Raw genomic sequence first — 12044 nt, 5'->3', positions numbered from 1 at the left:
TACTACGAACAATCAAGAATTGAATACGGACCGGAACAATTGGCAACGACCTAGGCGACGAAATAAGGACGACGACTGGAAGCTCGACCGAGTGGCGACCGGATTCTGCTGGATCAGCTAGAACCCCGCCACTTCGACATCGTTGTGCTCCAGGAGCTTTGCCGGAAAGGAGAGAAGGTACGGAGGATTGTGGCCGCAGGGCACAGTACTACCAGAGCGGCGGCACAACCAATAAGCTGGGTACCGGCTTTATAGTGCTGGGCAGGATGCAGAGTCGTGTGATCAAGTGGCGATCAGCGACAGATTGTGTTTGTTGAGAATAAAATGCCGGTTCTACAACTACACTATCCTCAATGTGCACTGCCCTTACGAAGGAAGACCCGATGTAGAGAAAGAAGAGTTCTACGCACAGCTGGAGAAACTCTACGATAGCTGCTCGCGTAGAGACATCAAGATCGTCATCGGGGACATGAACGCGCAGATCGGTAGGGAGGAAATGTACAAGCCGGTGATCGGCCCGCATAGCCTGCACACCGTGACGAACGACAAACGGCCAGAGATGCGTCAACTTCGCAGCTTCCCGAGGACTGGCAGTCCGAAGTACCTTATTTCCCCGTAAGAACATCCACAAAACCACCTGGAGATCACCTGACCAACGTATAGCAAATCAAATTGACCATGTTCTCATCGACGGCCGGTTCTTCTCAGACATTACAAACGTACGTACCTATCGCGATGCGGATATTCGCTCGGACCACTACCTAGTTGCGGTATCATTGCGCTCAAAACTGTAGACCGTTTACCACGCGCGACATCGCCGAACCCGGCGGCTCAACATTAAGCAGCTCCGGAACTCCCAGGCTGCGGAGGAATACGCGCAACAGCTTGAAGCGGTGCTACCCACGGCGGAGGAGCTGGGCGCATTGCCTCTCGAAGACGGCTGGTGCAGCATTCGCACAGCTATCGTGGAGACCGCAACTGCGACACTAGGAGTGGAAGCACCGAGTGGCAGAAACGACTGGTATGACGGGGAGTGCGAGGAAGCGGTGAATGAAAAGAACTGGACCTGGGCGATATACCTGGGCAGATCAACGAGAGAGAACAAGGCCAATTACAAACGGGCACGGAACGACATGACCACGATTCTCAGACGAAAGAAGCGCCAGCAAGAGGATCGTGAACATAAGGAGCTGGAGCAGCTGTACCGTGCCAGTGAAACGCGGAAATTCTATGAGAAGATAAACCAGTCCCGCAGAGGCTATGTGCCGCAAGCCGACATGTGCAACGACGCGGATGGGAACCTTCTAACGGATGCCAGCAAGGTGGTCGACAGGTGGAACTTCTTCGATGGACACCTGAATGGCGAAACAGTAAACAGAAGCGGAGCAGGAACTGACCTATGAGCACCAGCAGCGGATGACCGAGTACCAGCCCCGATATTCACGAAGTTCTTTGTGAGATCGGGAAACTGTAAAACAAAAAAACTACAGACAACGACGGACTGCCGAGCGAGCTTTTGGAACATGGCAGAGGGCGCTGGGAGTAGGAAAAACTGCCAGACGAGTGGATGGAGGGAGTCGTCTGTCCCATCTACAAGAAGGGCGACAGGCTGGAGTGCCGCAACTACCGCGGTATCTCGCTTATCAATGCCGCCTACAAAATACTCTCACAGATCCTGTTCCGTCGTCTATCACCTTTAACCAGGAGGTTCGTGGGTCAGTACCAAGCGGGTTTCATGGGAGCCCGTGCCATCACGGACCAGATCTTCTGAATCCGACAGATCTAACAGAAATGTCGTGAGTACAACGTGCCCATACATCACATCTTCATTGACTTCACGGCGACCTATGATACAGTCGATCGAGAACAGCTATGGCAGATCATGCACGACAACGGATTTCCGGATAAACTGACTCGATTGATCAGAGCCACCATGGCGCAAGTGATGTGCTACGTGCGTGTTTCGGGGATACTCTCGAGTCCCTTTGAATCGCGCAGAGGGTTGAGACAAGGTGATGGACTTTCCTGTTTACTGTTTAACATCGCCCTTGAGGGTGTGATCCGGAGGGCGGGCATCGACACGAGGGGCACAATTTTCACAAGGTCTGTTCATCTTCTGGGCTTCGCAGATGACTTCGACATCATATCACGTAACTTCGCGACGGCGGAGGAAACTTACGCCCGACTGAAAGCCGAAGCTGGACGGATCGAACTGCGGATAGATCCGTCGAAAACAAAATACATGCGAGCGAGAGGCTCCAAGGAGAACAACATTAGCCTCCCAACAGGCCCGTAGCTACCGGGGGGGGGGGGCTAGAGGGGGCTTAGCCCCCCCACGCGTTTTCATTGCCCCACCATGCAATTTTCTCATATATTTGATTGATACTAGGTAAAAAAGCCAAATGAAAAATCTGAAATATGAACAATAAGCATTATTGAATAGTCTCCAGTAGTAGTTCATTAAATCTAAAAAAAAAAACAAGTTTTAATCCGAAAAATCAAAACGGTCGAACTAATATGACAAAAAGGTTAAATTACTCAATCTTTTGGTGAGCCCGCTTGATTCGCGGCGAAGTTGAAACTGACGATCCGCATACTTCCGTTTCGGATGTCCGAACCAGCGTCTGGGAGTGAAAATGTCAGTTTTTTTAAATGTATCATTTTAATGAGAGAACCAATCACAGTTTTATATGTTTGATTATATAAGAACAATGCAAAACAAGTTTTGCTGCAAAATTTGACCAGTTTTTCCAGAAGATTTTATTGTTCACTTTTTGATTTCTTGGAATGAAAAAATTGTGGGCAAAAAATGACACACAAGACTAGTTTTTCATATATTCAATATTCGGACAGTATCTAAACTTCCTGCAGTGTGCTTCTTGTGATTCATGTTTATTTTACGAACTAATTTCATTTTTGTCATATAACTTACATTCAAAAGTTTACTAAATTCATGTTTATGTTCAGTTCAATTTATTTTGGCCTAACCCAGTCCGTTAGCTAGCCCGGACAACTATGTTACAGTTCGGTCCAAAATAAAACCCGACATAAACATTGATCAAACAATGCGAATCGTCAAATTTAGAACGGTTGAATCGCTCCATCCTTTTTTCGCGAATAGAATCTCTCAGTATCGTCGATTTTGAATAAGGCGACCCTCGAAGATGGGTTTCTAACGTTGCAATTCCTTCAATGCATTTATTGTTTCAGATTATAACTTTTTAGAACTCTCTTCTGTTTTTAGTTTTTCGAACGTTGTGTAAATGGCTCTAATAAGTGTCATAGAATCGTTGTATTCCATCACTCGTCCTTGCATTGCTTTCTTGCTGGTTTGATCGTTTATTTAATTGGTCGAATATTGAATTGGTCGAATAGCGGGCTAGTCACTGTAAGGCAGAAATTATTAAGTTTTTATCCCTGCTTTTTTCAACAATACGCACATTCGCAGTTTGGTTTTTTTTTCGGAATATATACCCGGAAAACCAGATTTTCGGAAATAAGAAAATTCTTACGGGACACCACTAACGCTTATTTGAAAATATACAGCTGACTTTCTGAATCTTTGGGTGCTAAAACTATCGAAATTGGAGGAAAACTGCAAAACTTATAAGAATTTTAATTTGTGAGTACCCGGGTACTCCGTCGGACGCGTAAAGGTACTTTTTTGTCGTGCACATAACGGTTTTAAACGGCTTTCCCTCCAAAAAAACGTTTAATTAAAAAAATTCTCTGCCCCCCCACTCAAAACGGAGTACCTACGGCTCTGCCTCCCAACTCAAGTCTCTGTAGACGGTGATGAGCTTGAGGTGGTCGATGAGTTCGTGTATTTGGGGTCACTAGTGACCGCCGACAATAACACCAGCAAAGAGATCCAGAGACGCATCCAGGCAGGAAATCGCACCTACTTTTCACTTCGGAAAACACTTCGATCGAATCGAGTGCGACGACGCACGAAGTTGACGCTGTACAAAACCCTGATAAGACCGGTAGTCCTCTACGGGATCGAGACAACAACGCTTCTTGCGGAGGACCTAACGCTCTTGGAATTTTTGAACGGAAGGTGCTACGGACTATCTACGGTGGAGTACAGATGGACGACGAAGAATGGCGACGGCGCATGAACCACGAACTGCACGCGCTGCTTCACACTTAGATTATATCACCGAGTACGGTAAAATGAATTAGGGGCCATCCACATACCACGTGGACAGATTTTTAACGATTTTGACCCCCCCCCCTCCCCCTCCGTGGACAACTGCCCATATAAATTCTAACAAAACTGTATGGACCGTGGACATTACCCAACCCAAATTCCAGCATTAGAAAAGTCAGTAATAAACCTAGCTACAGTAAAGCAAACTCGTTTAGCTAAATATCAATCTCGAACAGTGAACTCTAAAGTAATTCAGCGTTTGAAAAGTTCTTCCCGCGTTCTGCATGAATTTTGGCGATTAGTTGTTGCTGCAACCGGAACAGTGAGCCTACCAGTAACGTGTCTCACACAACAACTAGTTCGGGGTATAGTCACGACCATGTGGGCAAAGATAACTAGAACAAGATACCTAACTTCCATATTTTTCATACATTTTGAACACGACCGATTTCCGACGGTTAGTGCTGCCATCTGATGACTTAAATTCGCATAAAATTGTCACTATGAGCAGAACCGATTTATCGTGCATAGTCCGTAATCAATCGTTGAGCTGATCAAGATTGTATATGAAAAAGGTGTAGCAGTTTGGTCAGCTCGACGTTTAAGATAACATGCAGAATAATGATATTGTCATTTTTTGCACTTAATGCTATTGCAATATTTTTTGCACTCCAAAGCACAAAAGAAAAGTGTGAAATTGACTGTCAGAGTTGGGGTTTATATTGAGGGATTATATTTTTTTTGCAGGTCCCATTCTACTAAAACTTCAAGTTTGATATGTCGCAAGCCAGGTTTCAGCTCCATTGTGCATATGGTCAGGTTTACCGGGGCACCCGATTTTTGCTTCATTTACCTCGGCAAGATTTAAAAACTTGACTGTAGAGCGTGCTCATAGCGAGAATCAGGATGTTCTGATGGTACGCTTTATTTCAAATGATGCGCCGATAATTCTTGATTCTTCCGGAAAGTTTCATGTTTTAGAACTAAACATTCATACACATTATTATCATTTATCGGATGGCAGCACCGTACAGTCGTCCACATGGATACTGAAAAAATTGTTTCACCTTTCAGCAGTCATGTCTTGGCGTTGTCGTCAGTTTATTTTAACGTTAAGTATACATCAAATGAACAGTGTATAAATTAGTTCGACTTTTGCTCGCGCACAGCGACAATCATGTCCGATGAATTCTACAAGAGTCAGGTATCTTGTTCTAGTCATCTTTGATGTGGGTTATCGTAAAACCATCTGGACTATAATCCGTTTATGATTTTTGTTTATGCGGGTTTGTTTATGATTAATTTTATATACTTTCATCATTATTCTGTAGACCATACAAAGGGTTTGTGAACCAACAGTTAAAATCACTGTGATGAAGCAACTTTGGACCATTCTCAATTTATGATTTACAAATAAAACATGAAAAACGTGTAAAAATAAATATATTCCTTATTGAACCTTATTGCAATACCTTTCAATTTCACCTTTCTTGTTCTTTCTTTTTCTCGCTGTTTGGCGCAGACCGTTCGGTCCATATCAGTCCTTTCTTGTTCGTTTGACTCGAATTTTGACATGTTCGTTTGGCTCACAACACTCTCTTCGCATATCTCTCCATCTGAGTATTGCTAATCTTGAGTTAATAGCGCCGCTAGTGGAGTTGCTCTAATGTTGTTATCGTTATCGTACCATTTCTTGTTTGAAGAGGTTTGTGTCTAGTGATTTGAATTCGTTCGCTAGATAGTTTCTGTCCGTTGTTTAAATAAATTCACAGTACCATGGGAATACGACACCTAGATACGTTCATCCGACGGGATCTTCCTGATGGATTGTTACAGATCAATATTGAAAATGAAATCAGGTAAACAAAATTTGAGATACACATTGTATTGATATTTCCAACTGTTAGATACTTTATTCATCCTTTATTTGTTAACCAACAGATCATATTACGAAGCTTCAAACACTCCCAATCCCCCAGCTCCAGTAATCGTTATAGATCTCATGTCGCTATATTATCCCGTGTGTGAACTTGATTTCCCTGGGCTACTTTGCGGTGGTCGATATAATCAAGTTGCCTTTACGCTAGAGTGCTTTTTTTCAAGACTGAAATCTACCGGAGCAGAGCTGGTCTTTTTTCGAGACGGCCCAGTCCAAGAAACTAAAATAAATACATGGCTTGAGCGCCAAGATCGGAAATATGTGGACAGTATAAAAATAATCGATACCATTCGCAGGAACCCCAATCTGCAATCTCTTATTGCCAGACAGAGACTTATTGCCATAACAGACTATCCTTATAGCAGGATCGCGAAGCAGTTTGGTCCTTTGCATATTGCAATGAGTAAGGAATGCGATCAGGAAGTAGCTGCCTATGCTACTGCCGTAAACGCGATAGCAGTTGTTTCAAATGATACGGATTTTATGATTTTCGAAGGGAACTGGCGCCTCTGGTCTTCGAAAGATATCAATTTTGAAACTTTTAACACGTTTGAGTACAATCGGACGGCTCTAGTCGAAGCGCTTCAGCTAAGCTATAAACAAATGGCTGTATTCGCAACACTCGGTGGAAATGATTTGGTCCAATATGAAGAAGTTAAAGCATTCCACCACAAGCTGGGCTCAAACGATCGTAAGTTCTACAACTTGGCCGACTTTGTTCGTAACTTGACGAGCGCTGAACATGACCAGAAATGGTTAGAAAGCTGCTTGGGGCAAGTTTTTAGAAGACCTAGCGGAGACGTACGTGAACGCTTTCAGAAAAGTTTGGAATTCTACGACCAGGTAAAATGGTATTTATTTTGTTGCGTACTATTTATCAGAAAATTTGTTTCAGAGCTATCGAAAAAACGCTAATGAATCCGAAAGTACAACGGTTGATGAACTCAAGCAACTGGCAATGACAAAAGAAACTGTTTATCAAGTATTAAGTGGACGTCCTTTGAAATTAGTCATAAATATGCTAGATTTGCGACGATCGTGTAACGGCGCCAAATTTCCAGAAATGGCCCAACGTGTTATGATGCGACAGGTAGGAATACTGCTCTATCATCAGCAACGAAGTTGTCAAAACTGGGTGGTACTGATTAAAGAGAACCATGACGCCAATTTTGCTTCACGGCAATTCCAAATCGAATATCCCATCGACGCTCCTCCGCCTATCATTGAGCTTTTGTCTGACGATCCGAAAGTTCAAGCAAGTTTACAAGAAACTAAGATGCGATTGTTATGCTGGGTAGCATCGGATAAGCTGAGTTATCAAATGCTGCAACAAATTCCAGAGCAGTACGTGGTCACAGTAATTACATTGCACTGTTTAGTGGAGAATCAAGCAATCAAGCTGTTCGAGGCGGATCTTTTGTTATTCGTGGCTTTTATGGTTTACACTAAAAGCTATGACTTTCATACGCTACCATACCCTTCAGTTCTGATTGCTGGTGCAGTGAGCGTAGCGTTTCTATTTACTGCAATGTATAAAATTATAAGAATTGCAACCAAATCTATTGGATTGTCCTTCGAAGATGCCGCAGATGGTCCTCATTTCGATGGTGTTCTTTTCCAACAGTTATACGCAAACTGGAGAAGAGGAAAAGGAAATTTAGAGTCAATCAAGGATTGGCGCATATATACTCGTTCGACACGCTGATTCATAAACTGTATTCTACTAATAAAGCAATATGTTGAGAAAACATTCCTCGTAGTGGAGACAGACAACAAAATCTAACATCAACTTTCCTCGTAAAACAAAACCATCAGCTATTGAAACAACCGGATTTATTTTCGCTACCTTCGGTTCACATCAAACCACAATCCATTACTGCAGCAACTTTTTTTCACACGAATTTACGAGTCGTTCTCAAAGTCAGCTGGGTTTTTGCGATTGATCTGGGTGTGCAAGTTTTCCACATAATTGTATACCATGTAGCCGATGATGAATGCTGTAAATGAAAACATATTTCAAAATTCATACCTAACTGTGACCAGCCAAAAAAAAAAAACGTACGTGGTGTTACGATGAAAATCTGCGACCGGATCCGTCGCAACGTGTTTGGGATCGTCTTGCTGAAATAGTTGGCAAACGCTTTCTGCTCGAAGGGTGAAATTTTGTGCGTCACAATGCCGCGCACCTTGGCCAGCTCGCCAAATCCGTGACCCATCGCTGATTATTTTTTGTTAGTGGCCGATTCGAACGAACAGCTGGCTACAGGACAAAGCTGCAAGTTACATAACCAAATTGCAATAGAACTTTAGTTGCTTGGGGATGGTAATATGAACATGTGTTTCAAGACTATAATAAATTCTCGTACTTGTTAGTTAAGTTAATATTTACGAAATCTGAGTATTACGAGAATTTAATTTCTTTAAAAATATTATTTTACATACCTCACAGTTCAGTAACAAAACTGGCTGAAGATCTGACGTTTAACAATGTATGTTGCCGATAGGATGCCGCTTTTATGCCGAAAAACAGTTTGCATAACAAACACTGTAGTTTGTTCACTACGTAACACATTTGGGTTGCAACGATGAATCAGGATATAATTCTTTAGGTATTTTTACTGTACTCCTTAGGGAAATTTCTCTGAAAACCATTAAATTACAACACCATCATCGAATCAATGACCTGAAATAAGCACAAATAGGCTCTACAACACGAGAGATGATGTGTAAAATGTAGTATTTAGATAGCAACCGACCGCTATAGCAACCCAATGATCGCTGTAGCAACACTTGTTATAAACATAGTTCGAGCTTTAATTTTTTCATCACTTTCACTTTAGTCTTCAATCAATAAAGACCTATTTGTATTAGCCTCTGCCTTTTGTTAGTATTATTACCACGTAAACGCTACTCTGATACTAATACTGTTTAAGGCATAAAACATTTTTGGCATTCATTAATAGAAAAACCAGGACTATCGCTGTCAAATCTCATATATTTGCTGCGTATGCAACATCTCAATGGTCCGCGGTGCCCCTGACAGATATGAAAAAAGTCCAGCAAAAATTCCATTCAACTTTAAATGGTTGCAGGAATAACTCCTCACTCTCACATCCCCCACATCCCATTGACAAAAACAGTTGAAACTTGATAGATGATGATGGCAGTTTTAATTCTAACAAATTTCGTTTAGTGTCAGCTTTTAAAACTTCAGTCCAAGTAAAATCCGCCTAATAATAGCTTAATAAGCTATAAACCGTCAAAATTGCTCGCTTGGGTAATAATGAGCGTCATGTTCACAAAAACCCAATAAAATTCCTAAACAAATATTTTTAATAAAATAATCCTATTTGTACGGATAGATCAGGCATGCATTAATGTTCTTAAAAATAGGCAGAATTACATTTTCGGGACGTCTTCTTAAGACCACCCCTTCCGAAATTCGGTCTGATTTGTCGGCTTATTTATACCAGTTTTCTTCTGTCATTTCATGCAAGATAAACAAAACATTGTTATTCAATACCCCGCACATCGCAACATTAGTTCTTAGTTCTACTGGTTCTACTTCCAAAAAAATGTCCACCCGGTGGTATCCGATTTATCAGCGAGGTAACCCACAGCTGCGAGTGTTTCTGCCAAACTTTTGGCTCAAGCTTATTCGATCAGAACATGAGCAGCCGCCGAACGTCGTACAATTTGCTTGTTCCATGGAAATGACAAAGTACGACATAAAAAACTACCTGCAGAAGATCTACAACGTTCCCGTTGTGGACGTTCGAACGCGGATAGCACTGGGGAAAACAAAGCGGGACCAGGTGATGGGTTATGTTACCAAATATGAAGACACCAAGCTAGCCTATGTAACACTGGTACGGTATCAATGTATTAGGTTCAACAAATATATCTATTCCGAAATTTTTCATAATTTTAGCCTAAGGATGTAAAATTCGAATTCCCCAACCTGTTTCCCGAGGAAAGTAAAAAGCAACTGGAGGACGACAAAAAATCTTTGGACGAAGCCAAAAAGAACCACAAAAAATATCTAGAGAAAAACAAGCATAGGCCTGGCACTCCCGGTTGGTTTTCAATATAAAATTAACTGATTTAATAGTATGATTTAATAAAAGATAATGTATTTTATGCGCTGCATAAATTTAATAAACCAGTTTTCTTTGAAAATGTTATGTTTGAATTCCCTTGTTCATGGCATTGGCTGAACCGGGTGTAGAGTTGACTTCCATAAGAAAACAGACGTTTTGCGTGCATTTCGGACATTGCGTGAAATCCATTAAATAGAGAACCTGTGTAAACATACAAATGGCAAGCGAAATTACCGTAAATCAAATGCAATAAATTCAATTACGTACGTTTGGATGAGATGGGCAAACTCTTTGTACCCTTCCGAAGGTACTAAAGTTGCACATACGACAAACGACGTTTGTTGGCTTTCGATGGCAAATACAGCTCCTGTCTGCTTGCGCTGCTTTAACTAGCCTTTCGGCTAAATCGACTTTTAATCTTTTTGGTTTTGATCTTCTCATTTTTCACTTCTGTTGCCGTCGTGCTTCGATTGTTCTGCTCTTGGAAAAAACCGTTAGAACAAAAACAAAAAAAGTTTGAGCAGAGATGCCAGATATTGAAAAAACGAAAACGCCTAATCTGCTAGAATTCGAATCAAAATTCACGCAGTGCTCGAAAAAAAAATATCCGGAATACTTAGCGATAAGGGCGGATCTACACGGTAAGAGTCGAAAACCCATCAATGGGTATTGTTGTACCCATTATTTTCTGTCATATGCGGCTGTCAAAAAAAGGGTAAATTTAAAAATGTGAAATGGGTAAAATTGTACGCATTAGACATGTTCTTAGAAAAAAAATGGGTCATTTGTTTACCCATTAATGGGTGAAAAAATACTTCAAGCGTCGTTTCAGTTTGCTCTGTCGATTCGTTCGCACGCGTTACTTCTACGATCTGTTTTGTTTATTATTTGTCAACAATTGCCATGGAAGGACTTTGAAAGAGATTCGATACTGCACCGTTTAAGAAGTTGCAAGGTAAACAGTATGTTATATCAAGTATTGAATTTTACAATGTGAGATATTCTTATAGGTATTTGGTCTAGAATGTTCACTATCCGTATGGTATTGGCTTTGTTGCAGAGAATAGCGATTCTGACAATTAATGATAATAGATAAAAAAAAACTCCTGTATTTGTAAATAAGCGTCATTTTTGCAAATTATTGAAAATAATTGATTTACTTTGACTTCTTTTCTTTTTTTCGAGTGATAATCACAAAATTTCCGTATAATTAATAATGGGTAAAATTTCACCCATTTCCTTGAGAAAATTCATTTCTCAAACTGAGTGAAATTGTACCCAGTTTTTGACGTTTAATCGGTATACCCGTTAATGGGTAAATCGAGTTTACCCACTTAATTGGTTGGCTCACTTTTTGGCGAAATGGTTGAAAAAGTACCCATTAATGGGGTTTCCTCTCTCACCGTGTAACTAATTGTGAACAAAATGCGCGCACAGAACTGGGTTTTATATCATCCATCTCATTTCAGGCCAGTTATAGCTACAAAAATATCAACAAAAAGCCGTGTCATTTGATTTTATCACAAAACACACTTGATTTATGTTGAGTTATCTAGTTTTTTAATTGACGAATAACACTTTTTCTTGTAATCGTGGTTCAACGAGTTTTGGATATGTTATAGAGCTCGACGCGATGAATATGATGGCATACTTAACTCAAAATCGACAAATTTCGAGTTATCTAGTTCTAGTATTAAGGGGACGAACTGTCATTGTAGCGATTTAGAGCGATTTTTATTTCTTCGTTTAAAAATCAAAGGGCAATGATATAAAATTTTCAAAAATCACGTTTTGCTCAGAAAATTACACTCTTTAAGCTGATATTGTGGCGCCAGCACTAAATTAAAGTTCG

General features: G+C 41.1%; 3 protein-coding genes across 3 annotated transcripts; 2 read left to right on the top strand and 1 right to left on the bottom strand.

The window, feature by feature from the left end:
* Positions 1-5664: 5664 nt before the first annotated feature.
* Positions 5665-8095, top strand: LOC129724643 (uncharacterized). The gene is made up of 3 exons (XM_055679712.1): positions 5665-6012; positions 6095-6935; positions 6988-8095. The coding sequence occupies exons 1-3, from the start codon at positions 5930-5932 to the stop codon at positions 7795-7797; spliced, it is 1734 nt and encodes a 577-aa protein (XP_055535687.1). The 5' UTR covers positions 5665-5929; the 3' UTR covers positions 7798-8095.
* On the bottom strand, positions 7909-8664 carry LOC129724645 (cytochrome b-c1 complex subunit 8). The gene is made up of 3 exons (XM_055679715.1): positions 8535-8664; positions 8155-8365; positions 7909-8089 (listed from the first exon to the last, which is right to left on the bottom strand). Exons 2-3 carry the CDS (start codon positions 8306-8308, stop codon positions 7995-7997), a joined length of 249 nt encoding a protein of 82 aa, XP_055535690.1. The 5' UTR covers positions 8309-8365; positions 8535-8664; the 3' UTR covers positions 7909-7994.
* A 925-nt stretch (positions 8665-9589) lies between these two features.
* LOC129724644 (probable 39S ribosomal protein L23, mitochondrial) lies at positions 9590-10254 on the top strand. The gene is made up of 2 exons (XM_055679714.1): positions 9590-9961; positions 10024-10254. Exons 1-2 carry the CDS (start codon positions 9668-9670, stop codon positions 10183-10185), a joined length of 456 nt encoding a protein of 151 aa, XP_055535689.1. The 5' UTR covers positions 9590-9667; the 3' UTR covers positions 10186-10254.
* Positions 10255-12044: the final 1790 nt, after the last annotated feature.

This window comes from Wyeomyia smithii, chromosome 2 (assembly GCF_029784165.1).
Source record: "Wyeomyia smithii strain HCP4-BCI-WySm-NY-G18 chromosome 2, ASM2978416v1, whole genome shotgun sequence".
NCBI lineage: Eukaryota > Metazoa > Arthropoda > Insecta > Diptera > Culicidae > Wyeomyia > Wyeomyia smithii.
Note: the sequence above shows the minus strand (reverse complement) of the source record. Positions and strands in the feature narration are given on the sequence as shown.

Bases quoted from the DNA above. Each gene is read 5' to 3' on its own strand.
- LOC129724643 (XM_055679712.1), top strand. From the start codon at position 5,930: ATGGGAATACGACACCTAGATACGTTCATCCGACGGGATCTTCCTGAT. The intron at 6,013-6,094 runs GTAAACAAAATT...GTTAACCAACAG, and splicing joins AATATTGAAAATGAAATCAG to ATCATATTACGAAGCTTCAA. The intron at 6,936-6,987 runs GTAAAATGGTAT...AATTTGTTTCAG, and splicing joins GTTTGGAATTCTACGACCAG to AGCTATCGAAAAAACGCTAA.
- LOC129724645 (XM_055679715.1), bottom strand. From the start codon at position 8,308: ATGGGTCACGGATTTGGCGAGCTGGCCAAGGTGCGCGGCATTGTGACG. The intron at 8,090-8,154 runs GTACGTTTTTTT...TTTCATTTACAG, and splicing joins GATTTTCATCGTAACACCAC to CATTCATCATCGGCTACATG.
- LOC129724644 (XM_055679714.1), top strand. From the start codon at position 9,668: ATGTCCACCCGGTGGTATCCGATTTATCAGCGAGGTAACCCACAGCTG. The intron at 9,962-10,023 runs GTACGGTATCAA...TCATAATTTTAG, and splicing joins AGCTAGCCTATGTAACACTG to CCTAAGGATGTAAAATTCGA.